The sequence below is a fragment of the Odontesthes bonariensis genome, chromosome 22, assembly GCF_027942865.1.
Source record: "Odontesthes bonariensis isolate fOdoBon6 chromosome 22, fOdoBon6.hap1, whole genome shotgun sequence".
NCBI lineage: Eukaryota > Metazoa > Chordata > Actinopteri > Atheriniformes > Atherinopsidae > Odontesthes > Odontesthes bonariensis.
The window spans coordinates 19,738,358-19,758,619 of NC_134527.1; the positions used below are offsets into that span (position 1 = coordinate 19,738,358).

A 20,262-nucleotide genomic window follows, 5' to 3' on the forward strand; every position below is an offset into this window, starting at 1 on the left:
TACATGCGCTGTACCTTTAGTCTTCTCCAGTTTATTCTCCCGGCAATCACACTTGCTTCTGACAAGCTGTCTTTCCTCCAGGCCTCTCTTGATCGTGCTGAGTCTGAACACATAGAGCCGCGCATCCTTCCCTGGAAACAAAACAGAAGTGGCTTCTGTGTTAAGCATGAAGGTTACTCCTAATTTGCCGGCTCCGTTTTAAGCATCCTCCCACAACCAGACAATGCTGTCGTACTGTGGGAGGATTACTAGAAGGCTTCTTAAGGTCCCTGTTCTCTCAGAAGCTTTATCAAAGCCCACACACAGTCGTGACAAATGTTGGCGCTGCCATCACATAATCACTATAAAACCCAAGTCGACCCTGTTTGTCAATATTAGGGTTAGCTAATCATCTGCAGGGTAATTAATTATGTGCTGTTCCAGTTGAAGCAAACATGAGACAAATCCTACTGGTGTTTGTTAATCCAAGGGGACTTCTTTATAATATTTGTGTGTGTGTGTGTGTGTGTGTGTGTGTGTGTGTGTGATTAGTTATTCATTTATATTCCATTTTTTAATGTTAGGTCTGATCTCCCCTTCAGGGATTTGTCTCTAAAGGTCAGCTTCTTTAGATCACAGTAAGAGATCAATGAGTTCTCTGGACCAGAAGAGGTGAAGAGGATAAATGTGTATTCAACAACGCAGAGAGATGAGAGAGATTAATTAAGTGAGGATAATGAAAGAGATGCTGAGGTGTAAATACCGTTCTGATCAATGTGAGGATGACAAAGGATGGTACAGTAGTAGACAGTGATGTGCCGAGAGGAAGTATTATGCAGCATCATCCTCTTGGTCCAAGCCTACCTTTGTCAGCTCTGGTGATCACCAGGTCCTGAGGCTCAAGAACGTGCATCTGCTTCACTGCCATTGTTTTGTCAAACACTGGCACTGGGGGAAGAGTCTGTGGCTCTGGAGTACAATACAAATCACATCATTAAATGAGGAGTAAAATCTATCTGAAAATAATATCATAACCGAGCAAAAATTGACGGAGTGTCACTCACCACCGCTGGACAATGCTGGATCAGGGCCTGAAACATGGACAACGTCTTTATTATCATCATGGCAGCTCCTGGCCTTGACATTGTGTTGAGTATTTTGTGGATAATTTTAGAGGGCGCTTGAGATATTGACAAGAATTATCTCACCATCCAGCAGCATGACCCCCGCTGCATCAGTGGCAACCAGCAGAGACTGACCCCAGGAGTCAGCGCACACGATCTCATAGGGAAATGTGCTGCAGAATGACTGGGACTCCCATGGCTGCAGCATGCAGATAGAAGAATAAACACAGGGACGTACAGAATAATTAACGTCTTATTGCTTCGACAGAACAAAAACCCAAACATTACAATGAAATCATATTGAAGAGGCCCATATATCTGCTAGCTTCACCTCACTGCATAGATAGTCATGAAAAAAGTAATTACCAGGTCTTGAAATTAGCTAATTACAGCCTCAGGTGAAAGACAACATGTGAAATATTAACCTGAGTCATTATTTATTCAACAAAAACTAGGCCAAAATGCAGAGGCAGTGTGTGAAAAGCTAAGAACACTCCGAGATACCTTGTAGAACCCCCTTTAACAGCAATAACTTGAAGTAGTAATTTTCTCTACAATGTTCTGATGCAACTTTGCAATCACTTCCAAACAAGCCATACTTGTTCAGTTTTTTTCTAATAGTACTGTTATGAACACTTAACATGCTATCTGAGGCCTGTAGAGTCTGAGATGCAGCTCTTGGGTTTTTGCTGTTTCTCTGAGCATCGCATGATTTGAACACCATGATATTTCCCTAACTTGCTGGGACGTCCACTCCTGGGAAGATTGACAGCTGTCTTGAATGTTTTCCACTTGTAAACAATCTTTCTCCCTGTAGAATGATGGACGTCAAACCAGCAAAGCTGCCAGCTTCTGCTTTTATAGAGGTGCTCACACTTACTGATGATCAATAAATCAATTGCATTTGATTAGTAGCCCCTGGCTGCTACTTCTCCTCTTAATTCCTATGGAGGCAAAAAGGCTGTGCTTAGTTCCTCACTCACTGCGTCTACGTTTTGGTTTAGTTTGGTTTAGTTTAAAAAAAAAAAAGATGACATATGTAGTTTGTTCACCAAAAATCACTAAAAAGATCAAGTTAGTTCAAGTACTTGACAAGTACAATTATTTGCTTACTTCTGTTGTAATTCATATAGATTCCTAAACTCACAAATATTAACATAAAAAACAACTCATAAAAAAAACAATATCAATAAGCATCTTCTTAATTATATTGACCTTTTTAAAAAAAACAACATATATATTGGGTTAACATAGGGAGGTTTGTTCAGTGTGGTGTCTCAAAGCTGTGCTGCTACCTCTTTTCTGCACAAGCCTGTGGTAACAAGGCTTGTTGGCGCATCTCCTCTCACGATGGTCTTCAGCTTCAAAGCCTGGAGAGCAAAAACCAACCCAAAAACAAACACACATACAGGTTCATTCATAGTAGAGGAAAAGGCATAATGTGGGCATAATTTTATTGCTTTAGTTGGTTCAGGTTTTAGACAGTCTCTAATCATTTTCTTAAAGGGATAGTTCGCCTCTTTTGACATGAAGCTGTATGACATCCCATACTAGCAATATCATTTATGAACATTGACTTACGAAGCTATTTTAAATGCTTTTTGATTTTTTTTTTTAGAAATTTCAAAAAGGAAAACAGACTTTTTTTCAGACATTTCTAGTTGCTGAAAACTGTGATGAACTGATGACAGCCAGACTGGCTTCAGCCAATCATTTGAACCTTTAGGGAAACAGAAAACCAATTGTTCGAATGTTCAAGTAGCAACCATCCGATCATGCTGAATATTACCAGTCCAAGCTTCACAGGCAGCCATTACCTTTTACATATATGCATAAACAGGCAATCTGGAGATAATAAAATCAATACAAACCAACTGTGCAAAGGCTTAGCAGTGCAGCGTAGTGTGCCATCATTAAGAAAACACCCATAAAAACATTTTCAGACCCATAAGACATCTGGGAGAACATAAAATCATTGTGTTTTGTGTGTATCACAATGAGTGAACATGAAAAGAGCCATTTTAGTTAAGGACAAACTGGATTATCAATGACTGAGCTTGTCTTAGTTTTACAGCCCAACATGTCGACACCTCGGCTTTGTGTTTATGAGCAGAGAGCGAAAGGAACGAGGTAGAAGACTGTAACAGCTACACAAAGCAGTGGTTAAAAAATGAAGATAACACAAAAGAAACAAGAGGCATAAAGAGTTTTTCTAACAGTCAATTTTAAAATGTACAAGTTGGACTAATTTACTCTACTTCTCTGTTTCATAGTGTTTGGCACTGAACAATCGTCGTTCTAATAGAAACTCACAACATAGACTAAAAGATTGGACATGGCAGCTTTTCTCACAGGCTCTACTCTAGCCTGTTCGAGTTCAATTAGTCTGATAATGAAGCTGGAAGAGAGACCTGCTTGAATTTCAAAAGCTATCGGATTGCAAAGCAACAGGTGCCCAGTGAAAGATGACGACAATGTGGATCTCAAAATGAACTTTTGAACACATACAATTTTCATTTTGGATCTATTTTTCATTCAAAATGTAATACCAGTGAGAAAATGTGTCCTTGATATTTAAGCCTTCACATGCACAGACGTGATCACATTTTCGTTTTGGCTTGTGAGGAAAGTGTATGATTCATTGTCCTGTAAACTGGAAGCCTTTATTCAAAGACACAATGAGTAATCAGGTGTCACAGCAGGTCAGAAAATCCCATATCCATATCCCAGCCTTCATAAAAAAAAAAATTATCTGAATAGCAGCTGTCTGTCAAATAGCTTTCAAAATTAATGTAGACATAAGTTTATCATCCATTTTATTCATCTAACAAACTCATAAATGTTAAAAGCTAAAACAGAGGAGGCAGATACTCAATATTGTCTACATTTCCCTAATGCGCAATACTGAATAGTGAGCAGGCCTTACCTAGAAATATACTGGTAATTTACTGGGAAACTTACAGGATTTTTTTGTAAATGAGCAACAATTTACAGAACCTAAAATTGCTCTGCAGCCGAGAACTGCAATGTTGTTTTATGGATAAGTTCATGAATCATAGAAAAATATACTGATCCTAAGCAATAACAGGAACTGAGTGTGGTTTTTGTCTCTCCCCAAATTTAACCACTGATTGCAGCACAGAACTTAAAGGGGAAGTTTGTTTTTTTTAATCCTGGACCTTATTTCTGGCATAAAATACGTTCACCTACTCACCGATAACAGTTTGGTGAAAGTCGGCGTCCTTCGGACGATATTTAGATTTCACAAGATCAGCGTATATCCATATAACGGGAGTGAACAGGGCATTGACAATACAGCCTCTAAATAAGGCATTATCTGGCTTTATTTTACCAATACTTTAAGACAAATGAATGAATGAATGCGTACTATTGCACTGTTAGTTCAGAGCTGCCGTGTTGTTGTTATTGTAGGCTATCAAGGGCTTTTCTACACACGCGTGGGATCATCATCGACGCGTTAGCCAACCGTCACAGAGCACGGAATAAATACGCCTTGCTGCAGCGGCGCGCGTCGATGACGTCATCCCACTAGACGAGTGTGAAGAAAGCCCCTATAAGCCCCCCTGATATCCAGTTATAGAAGGAATTAATGATGAATTGTTAATAGAGAGTTTCAGGTGCTGATATTACACCCAGAGATAGAAAAAAAAATCTGTGTTTATGTGTGTGTGCAAGAGGATCTAATATGTTTGTGTTGACACCTTTGTGTCTCTTCAATGTGATGCATGCGTGTGCAAATGAGCGTTTCTGGCTGTCCTTCTTGTCGACGGTGTTTATGTGTTTGTGGGTGTGTTTACCTGTCCTATCCTGACAAATTCGGCCTGCCGTGCCTCCTCTTTCTTGCGTGCAGACTTTGGAGACTCAGGCAGCACGTCGCTGAAGGACCGTCGGTTTAACATGTTCTGAGGAGAAAAAGGAACCTAAACGTGGAACACACAAAATGTGACACACACACACACACACAGGGAAAGAGAAAGCAAAAAAGGGGTCTTAGAGACTGACCCTGGCAGGGGATGAGAGGAGCAGCAGTGAAACATAGCTTGAACTTAGTTGTGTTAGCAACCAGAAAAGAAGGAAGTGGGAGAAAACGAGAGCAATGAGAACAAGTGATGTGAGAAATTGGAGCCCTGCTGAGAAAGTCAGCATTGCAGTGGTATCCTGTTGGTGTGGTGCACTATGCAGAGGCAGACTGAGAGCTGCAGTGAAATACAGCAGAACGGCTACAGGTGCTGCTCGTGTCCAGAGTGACAGGAAAGAGTCAAGAGGGGACCACTAGGACTGGCAGAAATCACACCCATCCATGTCTCTGTACAGCAGTGGAGGTCAGAAATGTTGTGGTACCTTATGCAGGTCAGGCATGAGGTCCTGGTAGAGCGAGCGGATCAACATGTCAAGAGTCCGCTGACGCTTCTGGGCAAAGGTTGGCGTCTCCAGTGTGGCTTTCTCTCCATTGATTACTGAAGGACATGAATCAAGATCAGAGTAAGAAAAACACGCATGATGCAAACTTCTCAGAAAAATCTGGTGATTTTTTATTGAATGTTTTCTTACATTTGACTAGTAAAAAGTCCCTGAATTCTTGGTGATCAGTAAAAACAGGCGGAGATGGGAGAGGGGGTCCAAACAGTGGAACACTCTCCTCTGAGAAAATCTTCAACCTGTGGCAGAGAGCAGATATGTAACATCTTTCTTCCACCTGCAACTAATGAGGGGTGGATTAAGTAAATTCAAATTTTCTCAAGTATTGAAACTCAAAACTTACCTGTAACTGTCATTCTGGCTATTATACCTAACTAAAGCAAAAATATCTGGAAGTGAAAGTATAGGAAACCCTAATTATACAGGAGACTCAATATGTCAGCACATACAATTTCATTATTCCGACCATTCACTGGCAGAAGCTCCAGTGAACATGGTTTGTGTCGCTGGCTACCGACTGATTTCTGTGACAGTCATTGTCCACGTTAAGGATACGGGTGAAGTGCGATCGAATCATAGATGGTTTGAAAGATGACGACGCATCATCTCCTTCCTGGAATACGATGGTAACAATGTCATTTCCAATGTGCCTTTTTCTCTCCACCTGCCGCAGGGGACACACCACAGAGACGCAAGAAAAAAACAACAACAAAGTTTTCATTAATCTGTGAAACAAATGACTTTTTAGGCCACTTGGTGAAAATGCACAACTGAATGTACAAAGACTTGATTATTTTGATACAGAAAAAAAACTTAAAATGTGAAGATTTGCAACTGAGTTCTGAAGTTATAGGATTATTTCTAGGATTGCAAAGTGTATTTATACACTTGCTGACAATGGCAATTGAAGATAATAATACCCTAATAAAGTGAATGTCACACTTAATCTAAAGAACAGCCTTCTTTAAATTGTTTTCAGATCACATGCATGCATCTGTTCTAAAACACATGGGCCTCTACAGACACAACACAGAGAGATTAGATGTCAAATGACCTCCAACTGAAAAAAATGACAACATTTGCATGTTAAAAGACTAAAATGAAACACAAAATAATCTTACAGTGACACAAAATATCTTAAAGAAACATACCATGCCTACTATAAAATTACCAAACAGAACTTAAAAAAACCCAAAACATTATTATATACATTATGATAACAAAAAAATTACACACAAAATAGTCATCAAGATATGCAAAATTTCTGGAAAATTTCCGCAAGAAATATAAAATAAAATAAATAAAACAGTTGTGAAAAGACCCAAAAATAACATGTATGAGGCAAATGGTGGCCAAACTCAAGCTCACCAAAATTATACCTAAAACTATAGTAAACGTAGAAAAAAAGTTAACTTAAAAATATCACACCACTGTTGAATCGATTATCTGAATATTTGCGTATTAATTTTCTTTCAACTGACTAAATTTTGCTGTGGTGATTTAATGAACACATTCGCAGAAAATGACCTCTTCTATTTTGGACATTAAGCTTTTTTTTCCCTAGAGCCACAGTCAAAACAGAAATGCTTGGTTTGTCCAAATGCTATTTCATTGTTTAAAATGACCCATGTCATCATGGTCCAAAAAGATTTTTTAGTAACTGTTTATCAGTACATCATGATTTCTCTAGCACAACACTCCATAAAGGATTAATCTGAATGCTGTTCATGCACATCGTGCAATAAGACAGGCGAAAGACTCGTGTGCCACATTCAGTGTCACTGCAGCTCTCGTCACTCAGGTGGAGGAGAATCATGCATCACCCCAGCAGCCAAATGCTGCACAAACACAGACTGTGCCTGATTATTGACCTCCAGAGTGTCTGTTCTTTAGAGGAAATCCAATTATCTGTCAAAACGGCGAAGCACCAACGCCTTCACATCATGCTCACTAATACTGGCATTACAGAAAAGAGCCATAATGTTCTTTTTCTTCTCCCTTTCTTTCCTAAAGTGATTGTGTTTAGTGGCCGCTATCGTCTTGGCTTGCTCTCAGTGCACTGTTTAAGAGGTATCTTTTCTTTGCTAAATGACAGAGATAAGAATCTCTCAAATATACATCTGAAGCTTCTCATCTTCACTAAGAACACACTTTTACTCCAAACATAGAGAGAAGCTAAGCTTGTTAAAAGTGCAGAAAAAGAAGGTGAAAAGAAACAAAGAAGGTCATCATAAATCATTACAATGAAAACCTTTGAAAACTAAAAGCCATTAATATCATCTACACTGAGGCGGAACAGGTAACGTCAGGGGCCATAACCCAGTATGTTTAGTCTTTGATATGTTCGTAAGACACAAAAATGCACAAACACACACCTGCTGTTTGTTCTCTTTAGAATAGGGTAACATTGTGGAGACGTGGAACATGAGCTCATGGCCTTGATACACTGTGTAGATGGATTTCATTCCTGTAGTGTCATCTGCAGACACAAAAGAGAAACAGAACAACTTGATGAGGAAATATCAGCATAACTGATCTTCACCCTAAAGTCATGGTGATTTGATGCGACTGAGTGGATCTGTGCATTGTTACTCTTGGTGTCCAGCCCTCCACGATAACCTGCCCATCCCTGCAATGTAATGATGTCACCCAGCAGACCGAGAAACTTCTCAAAGTTCTCGCTCCCCATCTCTGCAACAAACACAGAATTTTCAGTTATCTGGAGTATAAAACATACTGTCTCATTGAAGAAATTGTTCCAGATTTTGAAGAGAAAAAGTCTTTGTTGTCGAGAGTTAGATGAAAATATTAACATCCTATGATTGTTAAACATAGCTGAAGCTGATTATCTTAGCTTAGTTTCGCTTAGCCTGGCATAGCTTAGCAAAGAGATTAGAAATGGTGGAAGCAACTAGCCTAGCTCAGTCTACTACAAATAAGATTCACCTGAAAGCTCACATATGCCATTTCCCACCAACACTGAACAGGTTCTGCTATGATTTGTGGAACCGTTCAGTTTTCTATCCAGAACTGGTGTAAATGGGGGCAGGTTCACAAGATACCACCAACAGAAACATATGCTAATTTGGTGGGAAACGAGGTGTAAGTAACATCAGTGGGTTTGTTTGTTGACTTTGCTTGCTGGGTGTAATAAACAAATTAAAGATTAAATGTTTAATATCTGTGCAAATAATTTATTTCTCAAAGGGCAGAGTCCTTTAAAAGCTGCAGGAAAACAAAAAGAGACAAAAGTAAGCGGAAAGGGCTTTACCATTGCTAAACATCTCGTCATCTGTGAGCTGTCCGTCTTTGGCATACAGTACACCAAATTTAAAGTTGACAGAACCCTATAAAATCATAATTGGGTTAAAATGAGGAAGCAGTGCATAGCAAATATATTTTTTGTACAGAAATAGATATAGAAAAACAATATGACACAAAAGATACATGAATTAATGATTTAAAAGTGCATTTATAATGTAGTACAATTTGACAAGAAACAAAAATACACAGAAGAATGGAAATTAAAATAATAAAACATAAAAATGGTAATTTAGAACAAAACTGACTAATAACAACTAACAAACATTCCAAATGGCACTTCATCCTTTCATACCTCCTGTTCCTCCAACACCAGCAGATCCTGGGGAAAGAGGGCAAATAAACTATCATTCACACTGACCAGCACTCCAGTTAGAGATGACACAGCCTGAGGACAATATAAATGTGCTGCTGATCAGGCTTGGCAGAAAATGGGCCGCTGCTATATTTCAATAAGAGAGTGGCGCTGCTCTAGTGTCCCTCTCACCTTCTGAATCTCCGGGTTGAGGATCTCCCTGGGGCCTTTCTCAAACCTGTCCATGTTCATTGCACTGTAAGAGGAGCACGAAAACGAGTAATGGAAGAAGCAGAGGAAAAAAAGAGAAAAGGGCGTTTAGGACTGATGGAAGACAAATGGCCTGAAGTAGATTACAGAAAAATGAGACTTGATACAGGAGATTTCTCATACGGCTCATACAATTTGTACTCATTCAGAGTTTGAGCAGTGATGCTCCTCAGCCTGAGGAATTTATAATCTCCAATTTCTTGTGTCATGCATCTTCTTTAATCCTGTTACCAGTCTCTCATGACATCTGGCACTGGAAACATAATGTCGAAGGTATAAATCACTGGTATAAATGACTGGACAATTTATGTGACATTTTAACTTAAAATGCAATTTAAAAGTACACAGCCATTGTCAACTTGGGAAGATTCCAACCAGTTTGACAATGTTTTATGTGATTTTTAAATTTTTTTTCTTAGATAAAAGCAAAATCAATTTTTGAATACATTCATGGTAAAACCCACAGGTTCACATACTTTTGCCACTCACAGATATGTAATGTTGTATCACTTTTCTCAATAAAATCAGAAAAAAATTATTTTAATTATATTCTCTTAATCTACTCTTTGGACTTGTGTAAACATCTAATGATGGTTAAGGTGATATTTATGTGGACTGTAGAGCATTTGAAACTATAAATTGCCACTGTAGATGATAGGTAAAAGAATAACTGTTGATTTAATTCGTAGACTTTTAAGCTCAAAGAAACAAAAAAAAAATCTTGTCTAAGCTTCCCAAATGTGAACATTTGTTGCTTGTTGGTCAAACATGTGAGTAGTTTTAGTTGAAGTATGTTTTCACAACTGGCAAAACTGATGAAACAACCAAACAGAAACAATCATCTGCAGACGAACTGATAAACTCTTACTTGAAGCCTTAACTTGACAGACATCCCAAGTTCCAAAAACTCATTTCAGGGAGATGCTTATCGAACCCCCGCCCCATACAGACACACTTAAGGCCAGCAACTTTTCACCAACTGTTTATTCACTAACGGTAATTAATATAATATAATAATTAGGCCTATCATTTCTACATATTTTCTTTAATTAATTTGCGCTTTATTTATTTTGCCTATTTAGCAACATATTAAATTGGGGATTTTTTAAAAGGCTTAGACAGGCTGGATATAGATAGTTAGATACTGTAGCTGGCTATTTAGATATAGGCCTACACAATTTAGTAACTAAATGTGTATTGATACTTTAAATAAGTCTTTGATACGTTTTGCTTTATTTTATAACAGCATTTAACCTACAGAAATAAAATGCAGATGATGGCGCGTTCAGCCTACCTCCACATGTTTTTACAGTCATTAAGTCAGCTGTGGGCAATACTGAAGTCACTGCTGCATACAGTGCACCTCGTCACGGTGTCATCATTCTTCACCTTCACTAGACATGGATATACTTTAGTATATTCTGCTGTAAAATGAGTCTTATATTTTCGTTTTTTACTCGAGGATTCACCCTCTGCCATTTGGCAGGATGCACAGTTTTGAGTGGTAACTTAGGTGACTGTCAGAGAGTAAATGGAAGCCCTCCCACACCGAACGTTATTGGCTTATTTTGCTGACTAAACCAATCAGCGCTCCTTCTGACAAGCAGTCGACTTGAACGTTTGTTGAACAGAGCATCGCTTTGGACAAATACGCACAGGTTTCACAAGCAACCCCTCCCCACACCCCTCTCTCTCTCGTGCCCGCGCAGTCGAAACGCGCATGGTGCACGAGTTATTGTGTCGCCTGCACGCTCTCACTCGCATTGAAAAAAAAAAAAACAAACACTCCCTCGCATAGTCTAAAATCCGGGATATTTTATCCGACTCGCGGGCATCCGCTATCAATATCAGGGAGACTCCCGGAACTTCCGGGAGACTTGGGATGTCTGACTTGACCAACAAAGTCAATTGACTTAGGTCATCACGACTTCTTCTTTGAGATAAAGGCTGCACTGAAGCTTAAATCTGTTCATGGGAGATGCTTAATCATCCAAAAGTCAAAGTGAACATACTTTTTCATGATTCTAACTATAAACAAGATAGCACTGGATTTCTTTCATGCATTTGCAAGAACTTTAAGCAGGTAAAAAAAACTGTGATATGTATTGTACAAATAAAATTTTCACTGTTCTGCTAATGTATGCATAGTTTCCAATATATACATATATACATATATACTGAATATACTGTATAAACATCCTTGGCTGCAATTATTGTGTGACTGCATCTACAGCACATGGCAGTAAACATTTGAGTATGTTGCTACCATCACCACATGTGCCTATGTCTGGGTTTGAGTCACATCTTGAAACACTGTACGTTAGCAACATCATTTACTCTCATTCATGTATGGTAAAAAATAAGAACTGTCTGCTCAAAGCTTCAGGATGCACTTCTCACCTGAGGATGGACTTGACTGATAGTGTTTTGGTCGGGCTGTAGGGGAGGCTGATCTTCAAAGTGCCCTGAGGCAAAAAAGACAACAACACAGTTCTGGGATTAAAAACTCATAGCAGAGTGTCATGCACCATTTAATCGAGAACTTGTTTAAAGAAAAAAAAGAAAAAACCTTTTATGCTGCGTATAATTAATTTCCAATGCAAATGGACGATCATGCAATGCTAAACAAAAACCAATTCTTATTGCATCTTTTCTTTATTTAGAGTTTGAGTGAATACAAAGTAGCTCTGTTGTACAACAACAAAAACCAGAAACACGACAAATGAATGTGATCAGGCAGCGAAGGTGCACCGCCCTAATCAGGTTCCAGACGATGTTGGAGGCCAAAATTAGATCCGAGCTATCTTGGTAATGTAACTGAATCAGTAAACAGCAAACACACATTAATGAGCAGGCATCCCGCACACATCTATGTGCACCGTGACTCAAAAATGGAGTAGTCTGGTCCCTCAGGAAAGCATTTTCTTCTTTTTCACATTTAAATAAAAACACCTCCTCCAACTGTGCGTTCAAAAAATTTATAATTTCCAGGATACATTTTTCCTCTAGTATGATAAAAGTTTCAGCAATCTTCCTTTAATTAATTGTGTCTTACCTTTGGGATTAAGATTTGACAGAAATGAAAACTGATCTTTAATTCTTTATGGAATATTTTAAAACTCTTGTTCGGCTTAGTTATCTACACACATCATCCACCACACTTGTGAGATACACAGAAGGTGAACTCACCGTCTTCCTCCAGAGAATGGCTCTGTACTGAGGGACCCGCTGGTTGTTCTGGTCTGAGAGGACGACTGACAGGTAGAAAGGGTTCTTCTCTGCATCCGTACCCACATAGTTCTGGTGGACTAAGGGCAACAGAGACAATGTACAGAAAATATAAAACATGCACACAAGTTATTTAACGTGTGGAGTGCCAGAATCAAAACATTACTATTAACATTTATTTTTACCCAGGACTCCCTTTCATGTCTGTGCTAACTTCCCTGTCTTTCTTTACAATTTTTGTTCTCCTTCATACCCTTTCTTTCATTATTCATTGTCCCTTCATTCATGTCCCCTAGATTCCACACAGTTGACAGGGTAACATATTCAGAAACAAGCAGACCTCTAAATACAGTTGGATACAGGTTCTCTTCTGCCTCTTTTTTTGTTCTTGACTGAAGCTTTCTTTTTCTTTATATTCATTAGCCTGGTTTTAAATAGTTTAGGTAACCAGCCTACTATCTGGAATAATTGTATGATTTAATGTCTAAAAAAAGGGAAGCAAACAAGGACGAACTGTTCTTTATTTCTGCATCAGATCATGTAGAAATTGAAGTTATTGTGTTATTGGAGGTGCTTTAGCGCACAGGAAGTGGGCTCCAGTGCATCATGTGTTGTGCGTTCCAGTCAGCTCTGCTCAGGCTGTGAGACACAGATGGTTCAGCTGCGGTCCAAACAGGTCGAGCCAACATTCGAGAGGCATGGCTCATTTTAAACTGCCCGTTCCGTAGCATTATTAGGTAGAGGTGAAAGCGTTTTCTTCCTTTTCCAAGGTTCTGCACTTTATCTCAATCTTTCAGCTGATTGCATTCTTCCAGACTTAAGTCACGGTAAAGAAGCCCAGACTGTGCTCTTTTGTTTGTGCAACTTGCATCGGCGCCTACGCTGTGAGTCTGAGAACAGACAGGTTGGTAATGAGGATGTTGAAATGATGAGGGTCAGAAAGGTGAAGCAACAACTGACTAATTCATATGTATTATACAATCTTCTTTTCTGCTAGCTTCATGCATTCTACAGGATGTACAGACAACACTTAGGTCTAAGCTGCGTTTTCTTGTGGAGGCAAGCTTTATGTTTATAGTAAGACAGTACAGTATGTTCTCCATGGACCTCCTCCCTGGGTGGTGTATGTGATTAAGTGTACCTGGGGGACCCAATTGGAATATAGCCAGATGTCAACAAGTTTTGGTCTTAAATGAAGAGCAGTGCAGCAGGGAGACAAGGCTGACTATATGAGATAAGAATCATCCAGTGGACATGGGAAGATGTTCAGAGGATGTTTTATTTCACCTGTCTCTGAAAACAAGCTCACGGTCCCTGTCTCACTCTGACCCCGTATCTATTTTACATTACCTCTGTGTGTAAGGGTATGTTTTTTAAAAAGAGCACAGCTGAGAAGCACTGACCTTTTCCCAAGAAGTATTTAAAGAACCATCTGGTGTGGTACTCTGGATTCTCCAGATGGACATCCGTTCTCCTCCAGATTCCCGGAGTGTAGTCGGAAGTCTGTTTGTCACATGAACACACAGAGACACATACCACAACGCCATCACGATGGTCACAGTTTGAGCCACAACAGTCTTCTCAGTGGAAAAAAAAGTTACACAATGCACCAGCACATATTACAATACAGGGCAGGATATCAGAAACAGATGCCGAGAGCTACACAGTCTGTTTATTACCATCAAAGTTGTATGCTGCTAGCATGTGGTAGTCAATAGAAACTATTGGCGAAAGGTTTTTAAGTACCATTTTCTTACAATAACATGTGGTCCCAAATAATAACAAGACACTGCAAAAATGAATAACAAATGCAGAAAAAAAACACAGTTTGCAGCACTGTAGAGACAATGAAATGCTAACATTTGTTGGCTGCGTGTCACATTGTTAGTGTCTGAGAGTGTTTTGTGTAATATCTATCTCAAAGTGAAATTATTACTCAATGTGCAATAAACTGAAGGTATTTTGTGAGCACCTCTGATTTTCTTTTCTCTTTTTCATTTTTGCATACTTACAAAATATTTTGTACATTATATTTTTGCATATTTTTCATTTAGTGTGGTTATTTTGTATCATATTTTTTGTATGCTTACTTGTAAACTATGCCTCATTTAAACAAGAAAATATAGTCAGCGTAAAAAGACTGAAGCATCCACAGCAGGTGCTTGGTAATTTCATATTTATCCCACAGACATGACAGTGGTATCAGCTCTCTCATCTACTTTTTTTTTTAGAGTGAACGCAAATAACCCTAAATGTCTTAGAATCACCTTAAAGTACTGTAAAGCATTTAATGGCAATTTATGCTGACTCGTAGCTGTCTGCCTGTCACCATCCTACTTCTAAATCTATCTTGAGTTAAAAAATAAAAAGTTTCCCTCTGCAACTGATCATTAAATAACTTCTGACTGCTTGTTACAAAAAAAAAAGAAATAGTAGATAGGTGGGGGGGCATTTGTACACAAAAGGGAATTAGATTGGATGTACCTCATCTGATGAGCCATTTTCCACCCTGAAGCGTCCTGCCCTCTGAATGGCCCCATCTGCATCACTGGAAATCAGCTGACAGGGAGACATGGGTAAAATTAGACATCTGATCAACCACAGCTTGTGGGAGACAATAAGAAGCTGTTCATAAATACATCAGAGCTGGCAACACTCATAGATAAAAGAGGAACCATGGCAGACACATCACCTCCATGTGATCACAGCATGTGCCCTGCTGCAGACATGAGAATTGCCCCTTCCCTTGAACAGATTACCAGCACTTTAATCATCAATAATTACTCACCTCTCATAATGAGTCCTAACTTCCTTTGCTGTAAAAACCCTCAACTTATCACCCCAATTATCGGTCTCTTGCTGACTCACCTCTCACTACAGCACTAGAAAGGGCACCGTATAAGAGAGAAATGGAGTAAGTAATGGTGGTGTGGAGACTGAGTGAAACAACAGAGTGCAGAGGACAAGAACACTATGTATCCTATACATATGCTGTATAGAAAAGGCTTTTCAGAAGAGCTGAAAGCTTATTAACTTTCTTACTGAGTGTTTCGTGAGATTTAGATGATTTCGTGCCTCATTTGTAACCTTGTTACTGTGAGTCAGTCCAAACATTAATTTAAGCCTTTCTTGCAGTTGCAGTGGTTGCTCAGAGGGTCTACTAAACTAAAAATTATGATTGCCATAAAGTTTGGCTCAAACAGTCAGGATAGTGATTCCTTTCATTTGCATCCAAAGCAGTCCCTGGGTAAAAATGTTAATTTGTGCATTTCAGGACTCAGCAGAACTTTGTTTTTAGTACTATTTAGAAAACAATATGATGGAATACTTTAAAGACTAAACATCACTGAGGGCAGGCCGCCACGCTATTAGCACTGATCTCAATGATGCCATCTGTCTACTTGGAGGGACAGAATATTTTCTCAGGTAAAATAACCCTAGAATTGAACATTTCCACTAACAGACTGGAACACGCTTTAACTCGCATTGCATGCTTCAGCAATGACCCAGTAGTTTTAGGACATATTGATCAGAAAAAAGTGGTTCAAACGTGTTATCTTTCTGAGACAAATGATAAGAATTTGACTGTCTTTTGTACATCTTTAAATGACCAAATCATGGCGTAATATATGTCCCTGCAATCTCTGTAAAGCTACAACCTGTCACTTTGATGTGCCTGGTTTTAAACAGAATGATGAACAAACCAAACATAACATGTTAATCAGCTGGTAAGCAGATTTGTTTGCCTTTGGACTGAGCCAGCTTATCTCGTCATTTTCATGCTGCATATGCACATCAAGCAAGCTACTTTGCTTATTTCCCAAATGATCAAATCATTCTTTAAAGTATCCTGAATTTGATTCAAGTACAATTGTCTTAGTAATGATACGATTTTATTATACTTGCCTGCTACTTTTATGACTGTTTTTGTTGTTGTTGGTTTTTTTTTAGACATGTGCATGTTGATGATCTGATTATAAAAGAAGAAAAAAAGGATTGAGAGAGTAATAATAAAATGTTGCCATATTGTTTTGTCAGTTATTTTTACTGATTTTTACTATCTTCCTTTTGTCCATCTACAAAACCCCCTCCGATCTACTCTTCCTCACGTCCATATTTGCCTTTAAACCCTCAACACGATCTCACTGATTGATGCTGTGTTGCCAGGCAACAGATCTTTTCTTCACATGCTGCTCCTCCTTCTCCCGCCTGTTTCCCCTTGCTCTTTGACCCTTTTGACTTTCGCGCTCGATTTTGCTCCCTTTCCCTTTGGCCTGAAATGGACTGTAGAATAAAACTCAAAACTAGGGCAGCTTTTACGCTGCAAAGCGCAGAAAATCTAAACTGAAACATAGAACAATACGATGAGTAACTGTGCAAAACTAAGCAGTGTTCATCAGCTTGGAGAGTGGAGTGGGTGGTGTGCCCCTCTTCAGCAGCTCATTAGATCGTGTCAGACCATGACCAGGAAGAATGATAAGAGGTACTTGTTACAGAGAGAAAGAGGCTTAAAGTGCAATCAAAACATTCCTGTGGGTGTGTGGGACTAAAAGGGGAGCGCATTACATCCTGAATAACATCATTAATAACAATCATTCTCATTTTATCATTCATACTAAAATAAAACCAACATGTAGTTTTTGCAGCTGGATGAGTGCAAAAGACCTGAAGTTATGATTGCGATTGAAGTTGGGACTGAAAGAATCATACGGAAAACTATGAGTAAGGTAGCTGTGCATCTAAAGTCAGACAGAGATGAAAAGCCTGAAGTAATTTCTGATGTAGGTTTTCCTTAACTCTCCCTCACTCTGCAAAGTAACAGATGGCCAACTCAAAACAATCTTTACTTTCTTTTTTTACAGTACTTACAGTACTTACTTACTGAACCAAATACTACACATGTACTGTATTACTACACATAGAGGAATTTTGCCTACTATACGCAATATCACCACTATATCCAATATCACAGAGTACTTATTCCTTCTTTATGCAAATTTTGTTACAACTTTATTGATAACATTGTAAAATACAGCAAGCGGAAATCCTTGATATCACGTTAAAGTTTGCCATTCGTATGAACATAGAATACATTTTAAAGCATTGTTACTGTTTTTTCCCCCCTTTAAACAGCAGTCTATTTATTGTTTCGGCTCTAACTTTAGTTAGAGCCGAAACAATAAATTTGTATCGATGTGTCAATTTGTTCATGGACATCTATAGGATATTTTCCTTCTTCTTCTTCTTCTTCTTCTTCTTCTTCTTCTTTCGGCCTCTCCCTTTTATCAGGGGTCGCCACAGCAAGTTGCTCTCGCATCATTGATTGTGCTCCCCAGCTCCCCAAGGAGTGAAACTCCTTTAAAAATAAAAATAAAAATCAGCAAGCACAGGAAGTTAAACCAACATTAGGTCTCCTAAGGTTAGATTTAGAGGAACATGAAATTAACACTTTGTGAACGTTTGCACACTAGTTAAGCTGTAGCAGAATGTTTCTTATATAATTTGGAAGCTAAAACCACCAATGTTCTCTTCGGGTTAATTTCCACGTTTTTACATGAACGTCCTAACTGGTTGCATTTTGGAGTAAGAATACAATCCAAGAGCATTGTACACAGGCTGACAGGTTTATTTGTTGGACCAGTACATTTTTATCCAAGACAGTTTCATAATTCAGGACTGAAAATACAGCGCCTGCAAAATAAGCACCCTGATTTTGCAGACCATGATGTCAACATGTTGTCATACAGCTTTCCAAAGTTTGATTTAAACGTCAAGGTGAGGAGAATTAGTTATTACAACCAAATGGTAATGTACTGCAAAAAGCTGTTCAAAACATGCAAATAAAATTCATTGTTATATTTCAGACAAAAAAAATGTTCTGGTGAACCATACGACAACACAAACAAGCTTTCAAAGGAATGCTCCAACCATAGACATAATTATGTAGACGCCTCATTGCGTGCTGGAACGTAACGGCGTCACCGCCATATTGGTTGGGCCTCCTCACTCGAGGCTAGCACCAGAATCAATTGGAGTCGCCGGAGAGTGAGCAACTATGTTCATATTTAGTGCAGTTTACGGTTACAATAACCAGCGCACTATTGATACCAGATCGCGTGGGATTACCTTTCACAAGTAAGATTAAATAGTCATTTTGGTTATTTTATATAATATTATGTCATCGCAACTACCGTTACTTACGTGTAACGTTATTACAGCGGGAACTGGTACTCTCAAAATTAACTACCCTGGAGTTACAGAGTGCCAGCATACGCAAGAAGCTGTGCAAAACAGTTCTTTTTCAAGGGTTTTAGCTCCCCAGCCCCAGATGCAAGCCTAACGGGGTAGTGTTACACTGGAATGACCTGGAATTACAATGCTTACTTTTCTAGGCCTTTGAAAAAAATGTACTGAGCTGGTGCAGTATATATGTGCAATATTATATTACATATAACCTACTGCGTCAATGTTTACTTCCACAATATTCAAAATTCCACCATTTTTAGAACTGTATCTTTTTTCTAATATATGTATAACTGTTTTTACTACTCGACAATTTATTTTTTTATTTTTTTATTCACGACACTATTTTATTCATTGTTGTTGTTTTGTCTGTTTTTCTTGAGTGCCAACAAAAATCTTTTATAGGAATACAATGACAAATAAAAAAATCCTTGAATCCTAAATGGGAGTTTGTATGTTTATGTGTTACAGAAGGATCGTGTGTGTGAGAGAGAGAGAAATAAATTCAAATGAACAACCAAACTTATTTCTTTATTAAAATATAAAATTTATATTTAAATTCATTTATACATTTATCAATATGCCATAGTCTCCCATATGTCTTTGTTAAAGAGCGTAATATAAAGTGATTCAGCATGAAAGCACGTACTTTTAATGTGTGACAGCGTCCTGTATCATAACTAAATCTCTGCCGTTTGTAACAAACCAAACGGTAAAAATTCGGGGAGTTATGATCATTTTAGTTGGGGATATACACCGTCCTCAGTCGAAATAAATGCAATGTGGGGGCATTGGAGACCCAGCCAAGATGGCGGCCGCGCTGATATGTCAGCTCCAATAGGCAGCGTCAGTCTATGAGGCGTCTACGTATATTATGTCTATGGCTCCAACAACCAAAAAACAACATTCTTCAAACGTTTTAGAAAACAAAAGAATGAAGAATGAAGTCTGTTAATACAGCAAACTGGTGGCTAGCTAGCTATCTGTGATGGTGCTCACAATAGAATAAAGAAATATTCAACACAGTCATCATGAGAAACAACGCTAAAACTAAGAAAATGGATGTGCTATTTTGCTTTGAGAAAGAGGATGTAAGAATCAGCTTGCGTTTTGACACGCAACGCGTTGCCCAAATCATTGATTCCAGGCAAAAGCATAATGAAGCAAAATGTGAATAACATCACTATTGTAAGATATTCCTTCTATATAATACTGACTTTCCCCAGCTGTGATGTGCACACAAGTGAAGGACTATCTGCTTTTACTCCCTGAGGTATACTGCTCATAATGAGAAAATAAAATCCAGCAGATAGGGAGCCAAGCATGTTTACTGCAGGTGTAACGCATTGATAAACAACAGAG

The 20,262-nt window shown here is 38.6% G+C and overlaps 1 protein-coding gene across 7 annotated transcripts in view; it reads right to left on the reverse strand.

The window, feature by feature from the left end:
- Positions 1-20,262, reverse strand: part of garnl3 (GTPase activating Rap/RanGAP domain like 3) — a 79,426-nt gene that overhangs the window by 17,244 nt on the left and 41,920 nt on the right. For 5 of the 7 annotated variants that reach the window (XM_075455161.1, XM_075455158.1, XM_075455157.1 and 2 more), the window contains exons 3-21: positions 15,142-15,216; positions 14,061-14,160; positions 12,619-12,737; positions 11,830-11,894; positions 9,352-9,415; positions 9,160-9,186; positions 8,815-8,890; positions 8,136-8,234; positions 7,919-8,022; positions 6,099-6,207; positions 5,887-5,932; positions 5,676-5,782; positions 5,466-5,581; positions 4,922-5,044; positions 2,399-2,473; positions 1,188-1,302; positions 1,044-1,070; positions 844-948; positions 15-131 (exon numbers count right to left, since the gene is read on the reverse strand). In XM_075455161.1, the coding sequence (XP_075311276.1) occupies positions 15-131; positions 844-948; positions 1,044-1,070; positions 1,188-1,302; positions 2,399-2,473; positions 4,922-5,044; positions 5,466-5,581; positions 5,676-5,782; positions 5,887-5,932; positions 6,099-6,207; positions 7,919-8,022; positions 8,136-8,234; positions 8,815-8,890; positions 9,160-9,186; positions 9,352-9,415; positions 11,830-11,894; positions 12,619-12,737; positions 14,061-14,160; positions 15,142-15,216 (1,669 nt within the window). The remainder of the gene's footprint in view (positions 1-14; positions 132-843; positions 949-1,043; positions 1,071-1,187; positions 1,303-2,398; positions 2,474-4,921; positions 5,045-5,465; positions 5,582-5,675; positions 5,783-5,886; positions 5,933-6,098; positions 6,208-7,918; positions 8,023-8,135; positions 8,235-8,814; positions 8,891-9,159; positions 9,187-9,351; positions 9,416-11,829; positions 11,895-12,618; positions 12,738-14,060; positions 14,161-15,141; positions 15,217-20,262) is intronic. The other 2 variants (XM_075455159.1, XM_075455163.1) reach the window with 1 other exon arrangement.